Source organism: Musa acuminata, chromosome BXJ2-6 (genome assembly GCF_036884655.1).
Source record: "Musa acuminata AAA Group cultivar baxijiao chromosome BXJ2-6, Cavendish_Baxijiao_AAA, whole genome shotgun sequence".
Taxonomy (NCBI): Eukaryota; Viridiplantae; Streptophyta; class Magnoliopsida; order Zingiberales; family Musaceae; genus Musa; species Musa acuminata.
In genome coordinates this window covers 19,437,753-19,463,164 of record NC_088343.1, presented here as the reverse complement: position 1 = coordinate 19,463,164, position 25,412 = coordinate 19,437,753, and the positions used below count along the sequence as shown (strand labels likewise).

The 25,412-nt window shown below is 39.6% G+C and overlaps 2 protein-coding genes across 2 annotated transcripts; both read left to right on the top strand.

Moving 5' to 3' along the window:
• The first annotated feature begins 204 nt into the window (after positions 1-204).
• LOC135613907 (uncharacterized mitochondrial protein AtMg00860-like) lies at positions 205-9,742 on the top strand. The gene is made up of 2 exons (XM_065110919.1): positions 205-768; positions 9,599-9,742. The coding sequence occupies exons 1-2, from the start codon at positions 205-207 to the stop codon at positions 9,740-9,742; spliced, it is 708 nt and encodes a 235-aa protein (XP_064966991.1).
• Positions 9,743-20,049: 10,307 nt separating this feature from the next.
• LOC103974286 (vignain) lies at positions 20,050-21,567 on the top strand. Its single transcript, XM_009389072.3, has 4 exons — positions 20,050-20,523; positions 20,591-20,823; positions 20,896-21,036; positions 21,153-21,567. The coding sequence occupies exons 1-4, from the start codon at positions 20,079-20,081 to the stop codon at positions 21,411-21,413; spliced, it is 1,080 nt and encodes a 359-aa protein (XP_009387347.2). The 5' UTR covers positions 20,050-20,078; the 3' UTR covers positions 21,414-21,567.
• The last annotated feature ends 3,845 nt before the right edge of the window (positions 21,568-25,412 follow it).

Here is a 25,412-nt window from a genome sequence, read left to right as displayed (position 1 = left end):
GTTGATTACCGAGCCCTCAACAAAGTGACAGTGAAGAACAAGTATCCTATCCCGCTCATCGCGGACTTATTTGACCAGTTGGGCAAAGCCAAGTATTTCTCAAAACTCGACCTTCGGTCGGGGTATTGGCAGGTGCATATTGTTGAAGGCGACGAAGCAAAGACTACTTGTGTGACCAGGTATGGAGTTTTTGAGTTCTTGGTGATGCCTTTTGGCTTAACCAATGCTCCGACCACGTTCTACACTCTCATGAACCAACTATTCAAGGAGTGTTTGGACAAGTTCGTGGTTGTCTACTTAGATGATATCGTCATCTACAGTCAAACACTCGAGGAGCATGTCCAGCACCTTCAGACAATTTTCAAGGTTCTCAAGGAGAACACTTTATTCGTGAAAAGGGAGAAATGCTACTTTGCCCACATGAAGCTCTTATTCTTAGGGCATCGAATCGGTGACGGCTCCATTCACATGGACAAATCAAAAGTGCATGCGGTTGCGGAATGGCAAACTCCAAAGAAGGTGCCAGAGTTGAGATCCTTCCTTGGTTTCGTCAACTACTATCGATGCTTCATAGCAGGATACTCAAAGCGTGAAACTCCACTGACAGAGTTGTTGAAGAAGGAACAACCTTGGAAGTGGTCTGACAAATGTGAAATAGCATTCCAAGATTTGAAGGCTACTATTCTAGAAGAACCGGTGCTTAAATTGCCAGACTATGGGGAGCCTTTTGAAGTCCATACAGATGCTTCAGACTTCGCTATTGGGGGAGTACTCATGTAGGAGGGTCATCCGGTGGCCTACGGGAGCCGCAAGCTCAATGAGACTGAGCGGCGGTATCCAGTGCATGAGAAGGAGATGACAGCGGTGATCCACTGTCTACAAGTTTGGCGACACTACCTTCTCGGATCGTGATTTGTGCTGAGGACAGACAACATCACTTCGAGCTATTTCTAAACACAAAAGAAACTTTCCCCAAAGCAAGCATAATGACAAGATTTCTTGGTTGAATTTGATATGGCAATGGAGTATAAGCCTGAAAAAGGTAAATGTCATGGCCGATGCACTAAGTCGGAAAGTGGAGTGCGCGAATGCCGTACAATTGGAGGGCAGAGGCCAAGCAAGTCAGTTGCACTCCAACTTCCTTTCCAAGATCAGGGATGGACTATATAGTGACCCCTAGGTAGTTATCCTAATGCAGCTCATCAAAGAAGGCAAGGCACGACGATTTTGAGTCCAGGAGGGACTCGTTTACATAAAAGGGAATAGGATTTATGTTCCCCGAGTGGACAATTTGAGGCGTGAACTCTTAAGAGAGTGTCATGATTCCCTTTGGGCTGGACACCCAGGCATTTACAGAACATTGGCTCTCGTGGAGAGAGCCTTCTATTGGCCGAAGATGGGGACTGATATGGAGGAATATGTTCGAACATGCCTTACTTGCCAATAAGACAAGGTGGAGCAGCGGAAGCCGAGTTGCCCACACCAGAAAGGTCGTGGGAGAGCATTTCTTTGGACTTCATATCAAGCTTGCCACTTGTAGGGAGACTCGGATCGATACTCGTGGTGGTTGATCAGTTTTCAAAGTATGCAACTTTCATTACTGCTCCCCTACACTATTTAGTAGAGGAGGCGGCCAAGCTGATGATAAAGGATGTGGTGAAGTATTGGGGAGTCCCGTATAATATCATTAGTGATTAAGACGCTCGGTTCCTGGGACGATTCTGGACCGAACTATTCAAATTGTTGGGGTCAAAGTTATACTTCTCCATAAGCCTCCACCCCCAGACGGATGGCCAGACTGAAAGGATAAACTAGCTCTTAGAGCAATATCTTCGGCACTATGTGAGTGCCAACCAACGAGATTGGGTGAAGTTGTTGGACATTGCCCAATTCTCCTACAACTTGCAGCGGAGCTCTGCTTCCAACAAGAGCCCCTTCGAGATCATTACAGGACAACAATCGTCAACTCCTCACACTATGACAATCAGGTATACTGGAAGTAGTCTGTCAGCCTACCACTTTGCAAAGGAGTGGCACTAAAATATAGATATTGTACGGGCTTACTTGAAGAAGATGATAAAAAGAATGAAGAAGTGGGCAGACTTGGGAAGGCGACCGCAAGAGTTCATGGTTGGCAATTTGGTATTGGTAATTCTCTAACCAACATCACTCTAATTCTTTAGGAACAAAGTCCACAAAGGATTGGTGCGTAAGTATGAAGGGCCCTTCCCAATTATCAGTAGAGTAGGCAACATCTCTTACAAGTTGCAGCTGCCGGCATGGTTCAAAATTCACAACATTCTTCACGCTAGCAACCTAAAAGCCTACCACTCGGATACACAAGATGCTTCCCGAAGTGTTCCAACTCGGCTACCTCCCATCACAGCCTCCTATGAGAAGTGAGTTGAAACCATTCTGGCAGACCGTAAGATAAAGCTACCCAATGGAGCTGAGCAGATAGAGTACTTGGTGAAGTGGCGAAAGCTTCCCTGAACTGAAGCCAGTTAGGAGCCTAAAGATGCCCTACGACATGAAGAATCAATCATCAACAACTACCAACAAGCGTTGGCGAGGGCATCGACAGTTTAAGTAGGGGAGAATGTCACGAACGGTCGTCGCGCACCCACATCAACTCCATTCAACGAACCGTTCGTCACTCACATCTACATGTATAGCTGCTTGGCAGCATATTTTGTCTTGCTTTTGAGTCATTTTGCTTGTAAATATGTAAGTTCGAACAAGTTGCAGCACTACAAAGCGACCACTCACCAAACCGAGCAAAACAGCCTCAAAACAGTTCCATTTTCGTGTGCCATGGGCTGTTTTCTGCAGTCTACTTTTGCTCACCAAAATGTCAGCCATCTCAACCCCTTAGAACCCCCCAGGTGGCACCGGGCTAGATGGGGCTTCGGTATAGTGTCGGGCGTTGAACAACCTTTCGCAAGTTCGCACGTTACTTTGACAGGAACTTATTGTCGCGCTCGGCACCCGATGAGCAACTGTTTGTGGACTTGCAGTTATTCATTCAACCTTCTAAAGTCCTTGTTTTCCCTCTCTCTCCTTCTTTCTCTTGTGTACATAAGGTGCTCGCTGAATTGCTTGTAAAGCTTTCCCCCCTTTCCGCGAGACGTCGGGACTTATCCGTCGCTCGTTCTTCGAACTAATCAACTTTCTCTTTTTATAGGTTCTTCAGGACTTGTGAGAGGTTGTAAGTGGGCTGATCTTTGTAGAGCAATATCGCAAGGGCAGAGCGCGACTTAGGCAATGCAAGCTAAGTTCGCGTCTTTGCCACAAGGGTGCCTCGCGACTTAGGCAAGGCAAGCTAAGTTCGCATTTTGACCGCAAGGGTGCCTCACGCCTTAGGCAATTCCAGCTAAGGCCGTGACACTGTGTTAGGATCGGAGTAGCACTAAGAGGGGGGGGGGGGGTGAATTAGTGCAACGGATTAAAACTCGTAAGTTTGAAATCGATTTCGTAAATGTGTAGAGATTTCAATTCGACGAAGGATGACTTAGCTAAAATAGCATGAGTAAAGGTAGTCAAGAGTAGGGAGATGAAAACCGAACGATTTACAGCTAAGTAAAGAAATGGTTCAGAAAATTAAACACTCACACATTCAAGGAACACCACGATGTATAGTAGTTCGGTCAAATGACCTACATCTAGTTTTGAAGCCTTCTTCGATGAGGCTCCCAACTTCCACTAGCAAATCACTTTGAAGGGGAAGGACCAAATACCCCTGTTACAACCTTCTTACAAGTGGTTCACACTCTTACAGATTTTTTCAAAGAGAAAGAGGGAGGTGAACACTTAAGCTATTGAAAATAAGACTTTGCTAGAGTTTTTTCTTACTTTCTAACTTCTCAAAAATGTGTATTCTCTGCTGAAAATTGAAGGGTATTTATAGGCCCCAAAAGGATTCAAATTTGGGCTCCAAATTTGAATTACTTTTGGGTTTCCCAGTGCTGGCGGTACCACCGCCTGTCAGTGTCTGACACTGACAGTGTACTGCCGGTACCACCGCCCAATCCGGTGATGCCACCGCCGGGACTATTCCAGCTCACTGGTTGGGCTCTAAACTTGGCCCAAACTAGTCCAAACTCAGGCCCAATTGGCCCATAATCGGGTTATAGGATTAACCCTTAATCCTAACCCAAATATATGTAAACTACAAAATTAAGACATAGCCCTAAGCAAATTTTTAACCGGTGACGTCGAGTTTCCTTCCAACGAGCTTTCCGGCGAACTTCCGATGGACTTCCGATACACCCTCGGATTTCTTCCGGCGGACTCCCAGTAGGCTCCCGGTCTTATAGCAAGTTCAAAGAGTCTTTTGTAAGTATCCGAACCTTCTCGATGATCTCCATGAACCTCCGACGAACTTTTCGGTGGATGTCCGAAAACTTCGATAAGTCCCCGATTCTTTCTCGGTTGGTTCCGGCAGCACTTCCGACGATTCTTTGAACTTTTGATGGACTCTTGAACACCCATCGAACTTGACTCTGGTAAACTTATTTTATGTCTTCAAGCTATCGTAGTTAATCCTACACACTTAACTCAATAATATGGATTAGATCAATTAACCCATCAATTGACTTCATCATCAAAATCCAAGATTCAACACCCTGGCTTCTTGCATTCATAGCAAATTACTTGGTCCTTTTTTAGTTCACTTTTGTTCTTAGTTCTTGTTTTATTTTATTTCTTTTTAAGAATTTTTAAACCTTCTCGTAAGAAGTGCCAAGTCATCATCATTATCATCGTCATCACTTGAGTTTTCACCAAAGTGACATTCTTTAGTTCTAAGTGTCATGTCCTTCCTGTTCTTTTGAAGGTTATTCTTAAGTTCATCATGTGCTATACATGTCATTTCATAGGTCATCAAGAACTCAATAAGTTTTTCAAGTAGAAAGTTATTAAGATCTTTTGCTTCTTGTATTACCGTTACTTTAGGATCCTAACTTTTTGAAATGGATCTTAATATCTTATTAACAAGTTCAAAATTAGAAAAACTTTTACCAAGTGCTTTTAGACCATTGAAGACATCCGTAAAATGGGTGTATATGTCTCCAATAGTCTCGCTTGATTTCATACGAAACAACTCATAGCTATGAACCAAAAGATTAATTTTCAACTCTTTAACCCTACTTGTGTCTTCATGTGTGACTTCAAATGTGTGTCAAATCTCATGTGTTATTTCACATATAGATGTTAGGATCAAGAGCACTAAGAGGGGGGGGGGGGGGGGGGGGTGAATTAGTGCAGCGGATAAAAATGTCAACTTCGTTAAATCTCTCGTACGATAAAAACCGTTTCCGACGTAAAACCGATTTCGAAAACTTAGCTTGAAAGCATAACGTAAATGTATTGAAGGCAATAAGCTATTGAAAGGGTTTGTAGTAAGGTAATAGCAGGAAATAAAATGCAAACCAGATAAGACGAGAGTTTATAGTGGTTCGGTCAATCGTGACCTACATCCACTCCTCCGATTCCTCTTTCATCGAGGCCACTGGCATCCACTAATAATCTTCCTTTACTAGGTGAAGATCAACCTCCTTCTTACACCCCTCTTCTCCTTTTACCGGGTTTAGGAGACAACCCTTACAAGCACTCACTCTCCTCTCTAAACAGAATTCTAACACTTAGAATTTAGAGGAGGGAAATTCTAGAGATTACAACAACGTTTTCTCTCTTTTAATCTCTCTGTGCTTGTGTAAATTAACTAGGGATGAGAGGGGTATTTATAGGCCCCAAACCAGTTTGAATTTGGAGCTCAAAACTGTCATCTCCCGGAATTCTGGGGTCTGGCGGTTGCACCGCCTGGTAGAGCTCGGAGACTGAGCCTCTGGGCGATGCCACACCGCTTGACAGGGGCGGTTGCATCACCCAGTCTCTCTCAGAGACTGAGCCTCTAGGCGGTGCCACCGCCTGATAGGGGCGGTTGCACTGCCCAGTCTCTCTTGGAGACTGAGCCCAAGCGGTGCCACCGCCTGACTGGGGCGGTTGCACCGCTTGGCAGAGCTCGGAGACCGAGCTCAAGCGGTTCCACCGCCTATCAGGGGTGGTTGCATCGCCCAATCTCGCTCGGAGACTAAGCCCAGGCGGTGCCACCACTTGACTGGGGCGGTTGCACCGCCTAGCTTTCTTGGAAGACCATCTCCTGGGTGGTGCCACCGCCGACCCTGGCGGTGCCACCGCTTGGCAGGAATTCTAGTCCGAATGGGTAGATCCATTCGACCCAATTTGGGTCTATCAAGGGCCCAATTGCCCCCAAATTAAGTTAATGGGATCACCTCCCATTCCTAACTTTAATCTACATGCTAACTACGATATTTCTTAAGACATTTACTGCAACTTACTCCGGTGCGTCAATCGCTTCTTCCGGCGAGCTTCCGGCGAACTTCTGTCGATCCTCCGATGAACCCTCGGTGATGCTCTTGCGGACTTCCGGCAAACTCCTGGACTTGCGACGATCCACTTGGCGAGTTCCGACGAGCTTCTTTTAGCAAGCTCCTAGACTTCTTGGATTTGTTCCCGTAGAACCTCCGACGACCGTCTGGACTTCCGTCGAACTCTCGAACTCCCAATGTGATCATAGTCTTGACTCCGAAACAACTCCTGCTACATATCTTACATCCATCATAGTTAATCCTGCACATGTAAAACAAAACTTCGATCGAGACAATTAATCCTAAGCAATTGACCAAGTTGTCCGGCATGTCATTGGTCCCTCGACGCTTCGTCCGATTCTTCGGCGCATCGTCCTCTCCTGCAGCCTATTGCCCAATCAGCCAGTTGACTCCGCAACTTTGATATCCTTGGCGCAATACCTGCTCTTCTTGACCCGATGCCCGAGTCCACGGCCCGAAGCCTTCTGTCGATATATCGACCGATCCATCGGCCCGACGTCCAATCTTCTGACATGTTCCTCCGGCACAACATGATTTTTCTTGCTTTAATTGTCTCATCCTGATCAAAGCATCCTACATCACTCAAAACATAGATTAAATTATAAACATATATCAAGTGGTTTCATCATCAAAATACGAGATTCAATAATAGAAACTCGATTAAATTCCTTCTTATCAAGAGCACAAAATAAACCGTTCATTGCTTTAGTATTCAAAGATAAAATCTTCTTTTCCAAATCATTCCATTCATTCATTAGTTTGGAAGACTTCTTAAAACCACTTTTAACAATGTTCCACAAATCGAAATCCATACAAAGTAACAAGATTCTCATTCTAATTTTCTAATATGTGTAGTCCGTCTCATTAAACATAAGAGGACGAGTGATAGAAAAACCCTCTTGGTTGCCAGCAAAAGGCATCTCTCTTGAGTATTAAACTAAAAAGAGATAAACCTCACTTTGATACCAACCCATATCGGAATTGATATCGAAAGTGTGTTTCATTTGAAGTAAATGCAATAAGCAATTAAAATAGAGAAAAACAGTAACAAAGAGCAAAAAGAGAGTGCACACCAAATTTATAGTGGTTCGATCGTCGTGACCTACATCCACTCCTAATTCCTTCTCCATTGAGGCTACCGGCGTCCACTAACGGTCTTCCTTCAATGGGCAAAGACCAACCACCCTCTTACAATACTTTCTCTTTTTCACTATTTAGGAGATAACCTTTGCAAGCCTCACACTTCTTCTTGAATGATTACAAAACTAGAAAGGAAAGAGGAGGACACTTAGTAATTTTACAACCAAAAATCTTAAGATTTTTGTTCACACTTTCATACTTTTTCATGCAGGAAAGAGTGGGGTATTTATAGGCCTCAATGGCTTTAGAAATAGAGCCAAAAAAAGTGTCTCATCCCGGGTTTCTAGGGTACTGGCGGTACCATCGTCATTATCGGGTGGTACCACTGCTTGCAGACTGACACTGGATGGTACCATCGCCTGACAAAGCCTTAGAGACTAGGCTCTGATGGTACCACCACCTAGCAGCATTAAATGTTAGTGGTACCATCGCTCAAACCACCTGGGAGGCCAAGCCTCAAGCGATACCACCGCCCAGTCTGGGCGATGCCACCACCTAATGTGGCTCCAAGTGACTGAATGTACCATCCAACTGGCCCAATTTAGCCATGTTTTGGGCCCAATTGGCCCTTAATTGAGTTAATAGGATTTCTCCCAAATTAACCCAAATTAAAGTCCTAACTACGATAGTTTAAGGCTAAAATAATTATGATACACATAATCTAAGTTGTCCGATATGTCAATTGTTCAACCAAACTCTTCGTGAACTTCTGACGAACTCCCGGCGATCTTCCAACAAGCTTTCGGCGAACTCCCAGCAAACTTCCGGCGAGCTTTCAGCGAACTCCCAGTGAACTTCTGATGACCTTTCACTGCACCGTCTGATTCTTCAGTGTATCCTCCGATTCATCCGACCCGATGCCCGATTATTGACTCCGAACCAACTTCGATTCTTCTTTAATTGTTTTTCCTTTCTCACAATCGTAGTTAGTCCTACATCACTTATCTCAATACATAGATTAGATCATTAATTTACCAATTGATATCATCATCAAAATCTAAGATTCAACATCATGGTCTTTCAGTATTCATGACTTGATCTTTCATTTTTTATGATTGAAATATTGATGTAAATTTTTCTTAATATCTCATTTGTCATTATTTGAAAATTGATGTAAAGAAAAAAATACTTACAACATTGTCTTACTCCCTTCCTTTTGACAATGATAAAGGGGGAGAAAGATTGCTAGCTTATATTGTTGAATCTCGTATTTTGATGATGAAACTACTTGATATATGTTTATGATTTAATCTGTATTTTGAGTGACATAGGATGCTTCGATCAGGACGAGACAATTAAAGCAGGAAAATCATGTTGTGCCGGAGGAACATGTCAGAAGATTGGACGTCGGGCCGGTGGATCGGTCGACGTATCGACAGAAGGCTTCGGGCCGTGGACTCGGGCATTGGGCCAAGAAGAGTGGATATTGTGCCAAGGATATCAGAGTTACGGAGTCAACTGGCCGATTGGGCAATAGGCTGCAGGAAATGACGATACGCCGAAGAATCAGAATAAGCGTCGAGGGACCAATGATATGCCGGACAATTTGGTTAATTGCTTAGGATTAATTGTCTCGATCGAAGTTTTGTGTGTGCAGGAGTAACTGCGATGAAAGTAAGACATGCAGCAGGAGTTGCGCCGGAGTCAAGACAATGATCACGTTGGGAGTTCGAGAGTTCGACGGAAGTTCGGACAGTCGTCGGAGGTTCTGCGGGAACAAATCCGAGAAGTCCATGAGCTTGCCAAAGAAGCTCGTCAGAACTCGCCAAGTGAATCATCGCAAGTTCAGGAGTTTGCCGGAAGTCCGCAGGAGCATCACCGAGGGTTCATCGGATGATCGACGGAAGTTCGCCGGAAGCTCGCTGGAAGAAGTGATTGACGCACCGGAGCAAGTTGCAGTAAATGTCTTAGGGAATATCGTAGTTAGTACAATGATTAAGTTGGAAATGGGAGGTGATCCCATTAACTTAATCTTGGGGCAATTGGGCCCCTGAAAAACCCAAATTGGGCCGAATGGATCAACCTATTCGGACCCTGATTTCTGTTAGGCGGTTGAACCGCCCAAGCCAGGAGGTGGCACCGCCTGGGCTAAGTCTCCGAGCGAGAGTGGGCGGTGCAAACCGCCCCAGCCAGGAGGTGGCACCGCCTGGGCTCAGTCTCCGAGCGAGACTAGGCGGTGCAACCTCCCTTGACAAGAGGTGGCATCGCTTGGGCTCGGTCTCCGAGCTCTGGCTGAGCGGTGCAACCGCCTCAGTCAGGAGGTGGCACCGCCTGAGCTCGGTCTTCGAGCTCTGGCAGGAGGTGCAAACGCCCCTGACAGGAGGTGGCACCGCCCAGAGGCTCAGTCTTCGAGCTCTGCCAGGCGATGCAACCGCTCCAGTCAGGAGGTGCAACCGCCAGATCCCGAAATTCCGAGAATTGACAGTTTTGAGCTCTAAATTTGAACTGGGTTGGAGCCTATAAATACCCCACCCATTCAGCACTGAAAGAGCACTGAACATACACTGAAATCTTGATCTTGTTCTATGATTTTTAGAGCTCAAAATTGTTGTAAAGGCCAAAAGTTCTTCTCCCTCTTTTCTTCCATGTTCTGAGCTTTAAATAGAGAAGAGAAAATTCTGTAAGGGTTGTCTCCTAAGCCCGTCAAAAGGAGTGAAACTGTAAAAGGGTGGTTGGCCTTCGCCTATTAAAGGAAGGCCTCTAGTTGACGTCGGTGACCTCGTCGGTGGAGGAAGCCAAAAGTGGAGTAGGTCAAGATTGACCGAACCACTCTAAATCTCGGTTTGCATTTACTTTGAGCATCTTATCTTTACTGCAAACCTCCTTAATAGCTTACTGCCTTCTGTGCTTTTACGAACGTGTTTCAAAGTTCAGTGCTTTCCGAATCGGCGTTTAGACGCAAATCAGTTTTATCGTACGAACATCATATTTCAGTTTGCGCTTACGTTCTGATTTCCATCATAACTGCAAACTACCTTTATATCTTTGCTTTAACTGCATCTCACTTCATCTCAAGTTAAAGTGGTTTACGAATTGGCGTTCATACCGAAATCACTTTTATCGTACGAACGTCGTATTTCAGTTTGCGCTTATATTCTTATTTTCATCATAACTGCAAATTGCCTTCATAGATTGACTTTAACGTCATCTCGCTTGATCTTAAGTTAAAGTAATCTTAGAATCGACTTTCACACCAAAATCGCTTTTATCGTTCGAACGTTTTTTTATCGTCGAAAGATTTTCGCTGCACTAATTCATCCCCCCCCCCCCCCCCCCCCCTCTCTTAGTGCTCTTGATCCTAACAATTGGTATCAGAGCGGGGTTAACTCTCAAATGGATTAAAACCCAAAAGAGATGGCATTCACTAGAAACCAAGAGGGCCATTCTATTACACGTCCACCCATGTTCAATGGGACGGACTACACTTATTGGAAAACTCGAATGAGAGTTTTCTTGATTTCTATGAATTTGGATTTATGGAATATCGTTGAAAACAGTTTTCAACTTCCCTCTAAACCGGTGAATGAATGGTCGGATTTTAAGAAGAAGTATTTTTCTTTAAACGCAAAGGCTATGAATGCCTTATTTTGTGCTTTGGACAAAAATGATCAATCGGATTTCTATGTGCGAAACGACTTTTGACATTTGGCGAACACTTGAAATCACGCATGATGGAACTAGTAGAGTCAAAGACTCGAAAGTTAACATTTTATTGCATGATTTTGAGCTTTTCGAATGCAACCAAGCGAGACTATAGGCGACATGTACACCCGTTTCACGGATGTCGTCAATAGTTTAAGAGCTCTTGGAAAATATTTTTCGGATTTTGAACTCGTAAACAAGATTTTGCGTTCTCTTTCTAAGAAGTGAGATTCAAAAGTAACTGCAATACAAGAAGCTAAAAACTTAAACAACTTACCACTTGAAGAACTAATTGGTTCATTGATGACATATAAAATGGTGCACAATGTACATGATGAACATGATGAACAAAATCACCTTCCAAAGAACAGGAAGGATTTGGAACTCCGGACAAATGAATACCACTTGAGCGATGACTCAAGTGATGAGGACAATGATGAACTTGAACTTCGAACACTAAATCTTAATAAGTTTATTAAACAAAAATCTAAAATAAACAATAAACTTGAACGAAAGAAGAGGCCAAAGAAGAAGAACACAAAGTGGGATGAATCGAGCTCCTCCGAAGACGAGGAGAAAATCAAGAAAGGTGAGGTGGCAAACTACGCCTTAATCGCTTTCAATGATGAGGTAATCGAAATCCCCCTAATTTATTTTGAAATTACTTGATGCTTTCATAATGTATTTTCTTTTTTAGTTTAGAATTAATTTTCTTAAAAATTACATGTTTAAAAAAAAAATTATGATCATGCTAAGTAATTTCGAAAATGATAATATTACATATTTTATGATAAACAAATAAAATGATCTTGATTGAAAATATAAAATCATGGTTAAGAAGTAATAATGTGTATTACGTTGATTTTCATTGTTATTTCTCGATTTTGATTAAAAAAAAAATCATGTTTGATTTGAAGAAATGCATAATGATATTTTGATTAACAATTTTATGCATGAGATTTTAAGCTATACATGATGATAAGCATGTGTTATTTTCATGAGTGTATTTGAAAAACTATGGCAAAAATGTGCTCGAATACATGAACTTGTTAAGATTATTTTTCGGACTGTCTTGAATCAATGTTCAAATCACTTAATTGCCATGATGATTTTACACTATTACATGACTTAATAACATGTTGGAAATTATGTGTTTTGGATACAAAATTTTTATGATCATGAGCATGTTTTATCTTCATGATTGAACTTGAAAATCTATAGCAAAATCTTGTCCGAATGCATGAAAGTGTTAATTTCATTTTCAGATTCGCTTAACAATTGGTATCCTAATAATCAGATTTTCTCATACACTTATTATAAAATATTTTTTTGAAATGGATTTGATGAAATGATTCCTGCTTATAAATTCCATCTTGAAATATGGATGATAGTGTTTTTACTTGCAAAGATTTGTTTCACATACATATTTTGATCCTAATAATACAATGAGATTTCTTATACAAAAATAAAGTGCTTTTGTGATTCTTTGCTAAAGAAAATAATTATTAAAATCATGATCTTGATAATTATAACATGAAGTTCTTTATAAATCAAGATCGTTCATTATGCTCCCTACATTTATCAAAAAAGAATTCTTCAAATGAAGTGTAACTTGTCTTTTGATTTCTCAGAATCCAATGAAGTGTCATATTGATATCTTGATACTTGGAATATTTTAAAATGTGATCTTGATAAGAATGTTTCAAGTTGCTCTTTGTGCTATATCTTTTCAAATGAATCATGAGCCTTGATATCATATATTTCATAATATAGAAATAACAAGATTTCTTTGCCTTGTATGTCTTGTGTGATGATTGTACATCAATTTGCTTTATTATGAATTATATGAATCTTGATCGTGAACTTGTTAAGAAGAATTTTAATGAACCATGAATCATATCTTTGGTATTCACAAATTGATCCTAACAATTGATCCTCATTGACATCTTTCATTGATATGATAAATTATCATCTCATGATATATCGCATAGTTATATCATGCTTTGCGATTGTATCATGTGATCTTTGCTGAATTTTCACATTGATATTCTTCATGACATGATTTCTTTGCATTGTTGTCTTGTATGTTTCATGTGATAATATGAATACATGAAACACTTATGATATGATTTTTATGCAATTCCTTGTATTCATGATATGTTTATCTCATCACCTAATAATTCTTCTTGATATTCCTTATGTGATGATAAGAATACATGAAATATTCATTAATTTGTTTTGACGTATACAAATAAGAAGTTTCGATCATGTATGGTAGGATGTAATTTGACAAATTTGGTACCATCATGTTGCAAAATAAATAATGATTAGGAATCATGCATTAATGATGATTGTATATTTTATGATTTGGCATGATGCATGCAATGATGAAATATTCATGAATTTGAAATGATGCATGCAATACTTATGACAATGATGTACATGATGTATTGCATATGATATGTATCATGAATGCTTTAAATGATGAATGTTTGGTATCATGATCAACATGTTGATAAATGCTTAAAAATTTTAATGTTTAAGTATCATGTATGATATACCCATTAATGATGATTGATTTATTTTTCGGTATCGTGCATGAAAAATAAGGTTTTTGAAATTATGTATGTTTTAATTTGAATATATAATGATGCACAAATAAAATTGATAGTTACCTTTGTCATAATCTAAAAAAAAAAAAAAAAAGGGGGTCTTCCCTTCTTTTTGACAATGACAAAGGGGGAGCAAGAATTTCTAGCATGGATATCATGAAAAGAGGCAAACTAGCTAGCTTACACAATTCAAGATGAAAGCAAAAACGACACTTCTCAAAAGAGAATAAAGAGCTTGTTATCTTTAACATCACAAGCTTGCCAAACAAAAACTGCAAAAGTGCTATCTTGCCTATCTCAAGAAGCAAAACTTGCAACTTGCACATTGCAATAGGAAGTAAGAATCATAAGTTTACACAAGAAAGCTATCTTGCATTTGCTTTCGAAATTTTTGCTAGCTTGTAGTATAAAGAGAAGCAAATAGTTGCTATCTCAAGAAAATTAAACATGCTAAACTTACACCTTGCAATGGAAGCAAAATTGTGAGCTCAAACATTGCAAAGGAAGCAAAAATTTGCTAGCTTGCAACTTGCATATTTCAAGAAGCAAGAGTTGCCTTCTTGAACATCTCTAAATTGCTAGCTTGCAAGTTCTAAAATGTTGTAACATTGCTAGCTTGCATGTTCTAAAAGCGCTATCTTGTATGCTGTAAAACTTGCATATCTAAAACTTGATAGCTTGAATGTTCTAAGCATGATGTAACATTTGCTGAATTTTCTGGCTTCAAAACTGCATGATGATAAAACTTGATATTATGTTTTTCATGCAATAAGTTAAACTAATATTCCAAACACAAGAATAGTTGGACTTCTCCTTTTTGTTGATGACAAAGGGGGAGAAGTATTGCATAAGTTCATGATGACGTGTTGTTGCAAGTATTCATGATGAATATTGCAATGACTTGAATTCAGTTTGAGTTCAAGGTTCTATCAATATGGCATATTGATAGGGGGAGTTTATTTAAACTCCGGGAGTTAAGTTTAACTCCGTCATCAAGTGGTTGTCATCATCAAAAAGGGGGAGATTGTTGAATCTCGTATTTTGATGATAAAACTACTTGATATATGTTTATGATTTAATTTATGTTTTGAGTGACGCAGGATGCTTCGATCAGGATGAGACAATTAAAGTAGGAAAATCATGTTGTGCCGGAAGAACATGTCAGAAGATTGGACGTCGGGCCGGTGGATCGGTCGACGTATCGACAGAAGGCTTCGGGCCGTGGACTTGGGCATCGGGCCAAGAAGAGCGGATATTGTGCCAAGGATATCGGAGTTGCGGAGTCAACTGGCCGATTGGGCAATAGGCTGCAGGAAAGGATGATGCGCCGAAGAATCAGAAGAAGCGTCGAGGGACCAATGACATGCTGGACAACTTGGTTAATTGCTTAGGATTAATTGTCTTGATCGAAGTTTTGTGTGTGCAGGATTAACTACGATGAAAGTAAGACATGTAGCAGGAGTTGCGTCGGAGTTAAGACAATGATCACGTTGGGAGTTCGAGAGTTCGACGGAAGTTCGGACAGTCGTCGGAGGTTCTGCGGGAACAAATCCGAGAAGTCCATGAGCTTGCCAAAGAAGCTCGTCGGAACTCGCCAAGTGGATCGTCGCAAGTCCAGGAGTTTGCCGGAAGTCCGCAGGAGCATCACCGAGGGTTCATCGGATGATCGACGGAAGTTCGCCGGAAGCTCGCCGGAAGAAGCGATTGATGCACCGGAGTAAGTTGCAGTAAATGTCTTAGGGAATATCGTAGTTAGCACAATGATTAAGTTGGAAATGGGAGGTGATCCCATTAACTTAATCTTGGGGCAATTGGGCCCCTGAAAAACCCAAATTGGGCTGAATGGATCAACCCATTCGGACCCTGATTTTTGCCAGGCGGTTGAACCGCCCAAGCCAGGAGGTGGCACCGCCTGGGCTAAGTCTCCGAGCGAGACTGGGCGGTGCAACCGCCCCAGCCAGGAGGTGACACCGCTTGGACTCAGTCTCCTAGCGAGACTGGGCGGTGCAACCTCGCCTGACAAGAGGTGGCACCGCTTGGGCTCGGTCTCCGAGCTCTGGCTGAGCGGTGCAACCGCCTCAGTCAGGAGGTGGCACCGCCTGAGCTCGGTCTTCGAGCCCTGGCAGGAGGTGGCACCGCCTGAGCTCGGTCTTCGAGCTCTGGCAGGAGGTGCAACCGCCCCTAACAGGAGGTGGCACCGCCCAGAGGCTCAATCTTCGAGCTCTGCCAAGCGGTGCAACCGCTCTAGTCAGGAGGTGCAACCGCCATATCCCGAAATTTTGGGAATTGACAGTTTTGAGCTTCAAATTTGAACTGGGTTGGGGCCTATAAATACCCCACCCATTCAGCACTGAAAGAGCACTGAACATACACCGAAATCTTGATCTTGTTCTGTGATTTTTAGAGCTCAAAATTATTATAAAGGCCAAAAGTTCTTCTCCCTCTTTTCTTCCATGTTCTGAGCTTTAAAGAGAGGAGAGAAAATTCTGTAAGGGTTGTCTCCTAAGCCCGTCAAAAGGAGTGAAACTGTAAAAGGGTGGTTGGCCTTCGCCTATTGAAGGAAGGCCTCTAGTTGACGTCGGTGGAGGAAGCCAAAAGTGGAGTAGGTCAAGATTGACCGAACCACTCTAAATCTCAGTTTGCATTTACTTTGAGCATCTTATCTTTACTGCAAACCTCCTCAATAGCTTACTGCCTTCTGTGCTTTTACGAACGTGTTTCAAAGTTCAGTGCTTTCCGAATCGGCGTTTAGACGCAAATCAGTTTTATCATACGAACATCATATTTCAGTTTGCACTTACATTCTAATTTCCATCATAACTGCAAACTGCCTTTATATCTTTGCTTTAACTGCATCTCGCTTCATCTCAAGTTAAAGTGGTTTACGAATCGGTTTTCATACCGAAATCGCTTTTATCGTACGAATGTCGCATTTCAGTTTGCGCTTATATTCTGATTTTCATCATAACTGCAAACTGCCTTCATAGATTGACTTTAATGTCATCTCGCTTAATCTTAAGTTAAAGTAATCTTAGAATCGGCTTTCACACCGAAATCACTTTTATCGTTCGAACGTTTTTTTATCGTCGAAAGATTTCTGTTGCACTAATTCACCCCCCCCTCCCCCCCTCTTAGTGCTCTTGATCCTAACATATATATTTCAAGGAGAAAAACTTGCTAGCTTAAACATTTCAAGGTGAAAATTTTGTTAGCTTGCATATCTCAAGAGAAGCACAAGTGCAAACTTGCATATCTCAAAAAGCAAAATTTGCTAACTTGTATGTTGTAAAACTTGCATATGCCTAAAACTTGCTAAGCTTGCATGTTCTATAATAATATAGAACTTGCATGTTTCAAAAATTGCTAGTTGCACTTCTCCTTTTTGTTGATAACAAAGGGGGAGAAGGTATAATGTTGATCATATATGGTAAAATAAAATTTTATTATATATGATGGTTTAAATGCAATACTTAAACTTATGATGTAAGTAATAAAATGATGTATTACATATAATTCATAATTGAAATTATGCCATATTGGTAGGAGAAGTTTAGTTAGGGCAGCAGGACTTCATGTCAACGTGCCAGCAGAAGGACTTCATGTCGTAAGTTCGGACATCAGGCCGAAGGATCGAACATTGCACCAAGAAGATCAGAAGTTGTGGGAGTCAACATACCGATTGGGCAATACGCCGAAGAGGACAATGCGTCGAAGGATCGGACGAAGCGCCAAAAAAACCAATGACATGCCGAACAATATATGATTCATGCTTTGTAATAATTTATCTAGATCGAGTTAGTTTAGGTCTAATTGAGTTAGTATTGGGGTGAAACAATGTCAACTCAATTAGGAGCTAGTTGGGCTTGAATCATGACTGAATTGGCTTATTGTTTGGCTCATTAAGTGTCCTATAATAGGGTCTGGCGGTGGTACCGCCTAGACACAGACTTCAAGATTGTGTTAAGCAGTGGTACCGTAAGATTGGGCGATGGTACCACCCAGACATAGTCTCCCAAATGTCAGACAGTGGTATCGCAAAATTGGGCGGTGGTACCGCTAAGTGTCAGTGTGTCAAGCGGTAGTATCGTTAGACTGGGCGATAGTACCGCCTAGTACTGATGATGGTACCACCCAGTATTATCGCTAGTACCTCAAAATCCAAAGGATTCAAATTTTTTGCTCCAAATTTGAATCCATTTGGGGCCTATAAAAATTTCAATTATCCCTACTTGGTTAACACACGAACTGAGAACATAAATAGGGGAAAACACTATTGTAATCTTGAGAGTTCCCCTCCTCTTCTCTAAAAGTGTAATTTATGTTTAAGGGAGGGTTGAGTGGTTGTAAAGATTATCTCCTAAACATATAACAAGGAGAAAAGGGTTGTAAGAAGGTAGTTGGTCTTCACCCATTAAAGAAAGATCGTTAGTATATGTCGGTGGCCTCAACGGAGGAGAAATCGGGAGTAGATATAGGTCACGACGATTAAACCACTATAAAACTCGTTTGCATTTTTATTTTGCTTTTCTTTGTCATTAATATTGCTTTAATTGCTTATTGCCCTTTTTCTAAGTCAAGCACACCTTCAACATTTTTAACACGATTTTTAAAGTTTTCGAATCAAACACCCCCCCCCCCCTCTTAGTACCGATTTAGGTCTTAACAGGGCGGATGAGATAAACAAAATAGATCATATCATCCTTCGCAAGCGAATGATAATAATTAAACAGATTTAAAATATTTGATTTCAAAATAATAAGCTCTAATACCAATTATAGGCATAAAAACTATAATTATACTATTATACGAAAAGCTTTAATGTTAGAAACTGAAATTAAATAACCATATATCAAAGATTATGATTGTGAATATTTTGATATTATTTAGAATACATTTCTTTTTATCTACAAACAAACGCATAATTGTCTGATCCGAATGAAGTAATGATACCAATCTATAAGAAGAATTAGACTCACCTTCTTCTCTCTTTATATTCGTTAAAGAACCACTATAAGTGATAAAACAAAAACTAAGAGAGATTAAGAATAGATCTCATATCGTATATAATCCCTAAAAGATCTTGTCTATTTATAAACGATAACATATAATCTAAGATAAGTAATTACGGGGTCTCTCCCATCAAAATCTATCTCCTAAGGAATTATATAATAATTGAACTTTCTTTTGATTGATCGATAATCATAATCAGAATTTAATCATATCTATAATATATCTTATATAATTAAATGAGATCATATAATCTAACAATAAAAAGTCACTTTGATTATTCAAATCTAATTGGATACTCAACCTATCCAATTAGGGTCGATTGGATTCAACTGCAAACCCACCCTATCATCTTCTTTAATAACTCAAGCAGGGCTCAAAAAAATGTCAGTAATAAGTTTTGCATTTGTACTGACTAATTGCAATCAGATAGGTTGAGTATTTAAGATTCTGCTCTGGCTTAAACGGCCAGATCAAACTTGGGGAATTGGTCTCCATCCTGATATGCTTCTTAAAGAACGTACTTCAGATGCTCAACAATTCTCATCTCCAAGATTTACTAAAACTGTATCTTTTCTGCTAAATGAATGAGCTTCACTTGTGAAGAAGAACCTGTCATGTTCTCTTTTTCTTCTCAGCAAAACTAGGAGGTGAGTTTATCTCTGCTGGAATTGTCATTTTGTTATCATCAATGGTCATTCTGCTAGTTGAATCGATTTAGGGTTTCGAAAGAGACTCGCAAACGTTCATCAAGGGAAGAGGAATGCAAACAACCTTATGCTAGGGTTACTGCCAAAACTTTCATGGTTTGGAGTGAAGACAAGACAGTTACGCAAGGAGAGGGACACTTCATTTGTTGCATGAGCTATTTTGAGTTCCCGGTGGCCCGATTCCAAAACATGACATTGGCAATACCTAATTGCTTCTGTGGCTTCAGGGCCTCCCCAGCTATCCTGAAGCATGAATCCTTGAAACAGCAGAACATGATCTGGTGAACAAAGTGTTTGTTGAAATCTCCCATCTGAATTCTAGAAAGGACAAGATTGCAGCTGCATACTTCCATCTTAATATTCCACATTATTAGTCTTCTTTGCTTACACCTTCCCATCACATGTCAGCTAACCGAGTCCATCTGATGTGCACGTCTTACTCTTAATCATTCCCCACATCGTTGCTTCACACTGCAGGGATCGTCTTCCTCCGCTCTATAAAGTAGTCCCTTTCTGCACCTTGATCTCTCACACACATATCACGGATCGTCGTCACAATGTGGAGGAGGGCCTTGTCGTTGGTCATGGCGATCGCGCTGGCCCTCGCGACGGCCGACAGCATCCCCTTCACCGATAAGGACCTGGCGTCGGAGGAGAGCCTGTGGGACCTGTACGAGCGGTGGCGGAGCCACCATACGGTGTCCCGCGACCTCGACGAGAAGCTCAGGCGGTTCAACGTGTTCAAGGCCAACGTGGCGTACATTCACGAGTCCAACAAGAACGACAAGCCTTACAAGCTGGGCCTGAACAAGTTCGGGGATATGACCAGGGAAGAATTCCGAGGGACGTTCGCCGGGTCCAAGATCGACCACCACCGGATGCTCAGGGGCGGCCGCGACACCAGCGGAGGATTCATGTACGAGGATGCCGCCGACCTGCCTTCCTCCGTCGACTGGCGGGACAAGCACGCCGTCACGGTCGTCAAGAACCAAGGCCACTGCGGTAACAGAGATAACGCTAAACGACACTCGTTGTCACTCCATTCATTGCAAATGTATTGATCTCGCAGGGAGTTGCTGGGCTTTCTCGGCTGTTGCTGCGGTGGAGGGGATAAACCAGATCAGAACTAATGAGCTCGTCTCCTTATCGGAGCAAGAACTAGTCAACTGTGACAAGCAAGACCATGGATGCAGAGGAGGTCTAATGGACTACGCATTCGAGTTCATCAAAACAAACGGAGGCATCACAAGCGAGGCAGACTACCCCTACTTAGCCAAACAAACCAAATGCAATGTCATCAAGGTAACCGCATTCGATCAACCAACGTACGAACTAATAACTCTAAACCTGCATCTTGTCATGCTGATCTTACAGAAGGGTTGCCATGTGGTTGTGATCGACGGGTACGAGGACGTTCCCGTGAACGACGAGGAAGCTCTGATGAAGGCAGTGGCGAACCAACCTGTTTCCGTAGCCGTCGAAGCAAGCGGTCCAGATTTCCAGTTCTACTCTGAGGTCTAATCTCCACCATTAATGCTCTCTGTCATGCTAAAACCAAAAGCACCCACGTACTTTGTACTGATCTCTTTAGCTTACAAGTCTACTCCTGTGTCTGCGTACATGTATGGCAGGGTGTCTTCACAGGTGACTGTGGTACAGCTTTGGACCATGGAGTTGCAGTTGTAGGGTATGGAACAACACTTGATGGGACAACGTATTGGATAGTGAAGAACTCATGGGGGCCTGAGTGGGGAGAGAGGGGTTATATAAGGATGGAGCGTGGGGTCTCAGCTCCAGAGGGGTTGTGTGGGATTGCCATGGAGGCCTCATATCCCGTTAAAGCATCACTCAACTGTAGCAACATGGAGTTGCCTCTCAAGGATGAGCTATGAGCTATGAGCTTTGAGAGAGACGGGGGGAGATTTAACTGCTGCTGCTTTATTGACCATGAAATGAAAACACATTTGATGTATTGGAATCTTCCTTAGATGGGAGGTAGCTTGTGGTGCTTATTTGAATTATGAATAAAAATATGTTTCCTTTTAATGGTATTTTTTGCTATCATGTGTTTGTAGGGAAGTTAAGTTGATTTACTTAATAAAATGGTGAAAATTAATTAAATTTGGATGGAGTGTAATAAGATTGGGAATCCTAAGAACCAAAAAAGTCAATTATTGAGTTGGGAGTGTTGGATTTAATTTAAAATTTTAGAATTTTTTTTATGGTTATTTATGAAAGGATATGTCGTTTGGACATACGACCTTTCATGATAATCTTTGGGGTAAGACTCTATAAATAGAGTCATAAACAATCCTAATTTATTAGACTCAGAGTTTAATACAATTCCTCCACTTGTTTTAATATTTTTCTATTATTTAATTTTACTGTTTAATACAATTCCTAATTTTGCTTGGGTCAAAAAAAACAAAAACTGTAAGCGATATCTCTTGACATTATCTTGTAGGTCTTCTTTAATGAGCAATATCTTATGGATCTTTTGTAATGAGCAATACTGTTGATGTCTTGACAAATTCTAATTATGAGACTAAAACATACTTAATATGATTAAAACTGATTTATGTGTATTTGTTAGATATTAAAAAAAAATATTATTTGTTATTACTAAACATTCCACTGATGGGTGATAATCTTTCTCCTCTATTTCGATTTCTTGTCACAGTGGGTTTGATTTGATCCTACAATGGTTGTAATTTCTTCCGTCCGTTCGAATACTGTCTCACCGATAGATTAGCATTCTATGTTAAGTATTACTTTTGTTTATGATTGATATCATGTATCAGTATGTAAATATAAATATAAATATAAATAAATAAATAAATATATATATATATATATATATATATATATATATATATATATATTATGACCATTAGAGTTCGATATTTGAACACCATTAGATAAATATAAATATAAATATCATTTTCGTTTTCTAAAATTGAATTCTTATTTTTAAGAAATTTGATCAACGAATTCACATGTTAAATGTGTGTTATTTATTGACTGATATGTAGTTTTGTTTATTGCTATGCTTAACTTATTTAAATTATGTATCTTAAGTATATTTTAGATATCGTATGTTACCACTCATCTCCTTGTCATTTGACATACAATTTCTAAATTATATAATAAAGGAACCAAACCTTTCACTGTACTTGGGAAATGAAACTATTGACCACTTTCTGAAGTGACTGATGTTCTAACGAGATCATGCTAATCTGGCGATGTTTTTGATTGATTGATCTCTGCTCTTAGTATATTATAAATTATTTATAATTAAAAAATGAAATGTTTTTTTCTGTGAAAACATGACTCGTATGCTCAACTTTCTTCATAGTAATTTAAGCCTAAACACTTCTTTTGACTTGCTTAAATAGACGTTAACATGATGTTTTATATCAATTACATGTGCTTTACTCTCTGATACATCTGATATCCACTCAAGTATGTCTTGCAATATTCTTAGTTATGTAATTGTTATTAATACATGATGGTGAGATTAGATTTTTTTTTGTTTTTTTGGTACAATAATCCTTTAAACGTGGGGCTTGTGGTGATATATGAATATGCAACTTTGATATGTAATTATGATAACTATGATGCATATACAAAATCAAGAAAAATGTTATGGCACTTGAAATTGGTAGGACAACTAATCATATGCAACATCATAATTTTTATGTCAACTTCTTGATGTTAATTTTTTTTCTAAAATTATGGGACTTCAATTCATTTTAATGATAATATTTATGTTATTTAATATCTTCTATACTATTTATGACCAATATTTAATTATTAAATTGTATGTGTAATATTATAAGCAAATTATTAATTCTTTCATATTAAATTTTATTAGAAATATGAGGTCTTACCTATCTTATTTTATTTGTTTATATTTTATTGACATTTTATTATTAATATGAGGTCTTACATATCTTATTGATATTTGATTATATATTTAATCTTATAAATTCTAACATTAAGAAAAATGAGATGACTGTCTGATATGTCATGATAGCATAAATGAATATTGTTATTAAATCATCGAGGGAGATAGATTAGCCTATAATGAGCCTTTCAATAATAGCAACCCAACTGGAGATTCAAAATTGTAATAGCAAGTTGATGAGTTGGCCAATGAATAAATTAAAAAATATAAATAAGAAACACATTAGTACATAAATGAAGTATAACTTCAACTCCTATTCTTAAATGTTTATTGCTCTTATACAATGGTAAAGGAAGAGTTTTAATTCTGAAAAAGGCTCTAGGTGATATTTTTCATAAGATATGACTCTATGAACATTCTTGATATGGGCTCTTTTATATGAGAGTATTTGTATACATGTGACAATCCCTAGAAGTTTTTATGAAAAATTAATATTCACATACCGGTCGTTAATATGCAATCCCACAATTAATCATCTGTACTATGTGTCTTATAATATAATTCTAGGTTAAAAGAACATATTTAAAAGATATGATTCATTATGTTTGTTTATACTAAGTGAAGTTTAAACTTTATAAAGTACTTCATTGATCGCAAAGTATAAGCATCGAGTACCCACTTTATTATTTTATTTTATTTATTAATTATTTTAATTTAAATCTATAAAATTTTTAATTTTTGTGAAGAATTATTGGATTTAATTTTAAAATATAATTTTTAAAAAAAAATTATTTTTTTGGGAGATTTTTTTTATGAAAGGACATGTCCTTTGTACTATGCCCTTTGATGATAATCTTTGGGGCACTTTGAGCCTCTATAAAATAAATAGATTCATAAATGATTATAATTCATTAAATTTAGAGTTTAATATAATTCTTCTACTTATTTTGATATATTTTTTCTATTTAATTTTTTCCATTTGATTTGTTAAAAGAGGCTAATCAAGTCACTCCATGATCTAGGAGAAATAATATCGATTGAATCTTAGGATGAAAATCTTAATTAATCTTGCATGTAAAAATAAGATTTTGCCTTAAGATAAGGTTTATGCATTTCCATATTCTTTCTAAATTTTATCTTTTATTGTTATCATTTTATTTTTTTTAATCAAAATGTGAATATCATATATTTATTTTACCTCAACACAAACACAAGGCACAATTTAGATATTATTGTAAAATTGTGAACATGTTGTAATGGAGCAAAATTAGAAAAAACACAAATTGGTCAGTTCTGAAAAACAAAATAAAATTAAAATTTGGTCAATGTGGTTGGTCAAATCATGTTCAACTCAGTATGATCAGCCATGACTACATCTTGTTGGACTAGGTTTGATCATCATGGATTCTGAAGCCCACACATTGCCCGCCCACTTAGATCGACATTGGAACCCAAACCAAATAATACAACCTTTAAACACATTCCATTTGATATATATATATATATATATATATATATATATCTCTTTTTTCGTTTATATTTGACACCAGGATCAAAGATCTATCATGAAAGGAAAGGACAATCCAAGAGTAGATTTCATCATGATCCAGACGCATTCAATCTGATCTTAAGTGATTATCGAGCTAAAATTCTGATCTATATATGTGACTTTGATTGGAGTTGGAATCAAATCACGTCAGGATCCTTGGCGAGTTAGGATCTCTATTGCTCTCTCTCTCTCTCTCTCTCTCTCTCTCTCTCTCTCTCAACGGAGTCGGAGAAGACGATTCCAAGAGAAAGAAATGGTAGTCTGAAAAGTAAGCAGCCACGGCTTGCTTGCATCATCAGGAGCGGAAACATATCACATCTCTGTCAGCATCCATCATCAAAGAAGGATGAATTGCACATGGTGGGTGGAAGAAGAGATACGGGGTGGTAGGTGCGATGTCCAGGAATCACATGCACGAACCCATGGCGGCTGGCT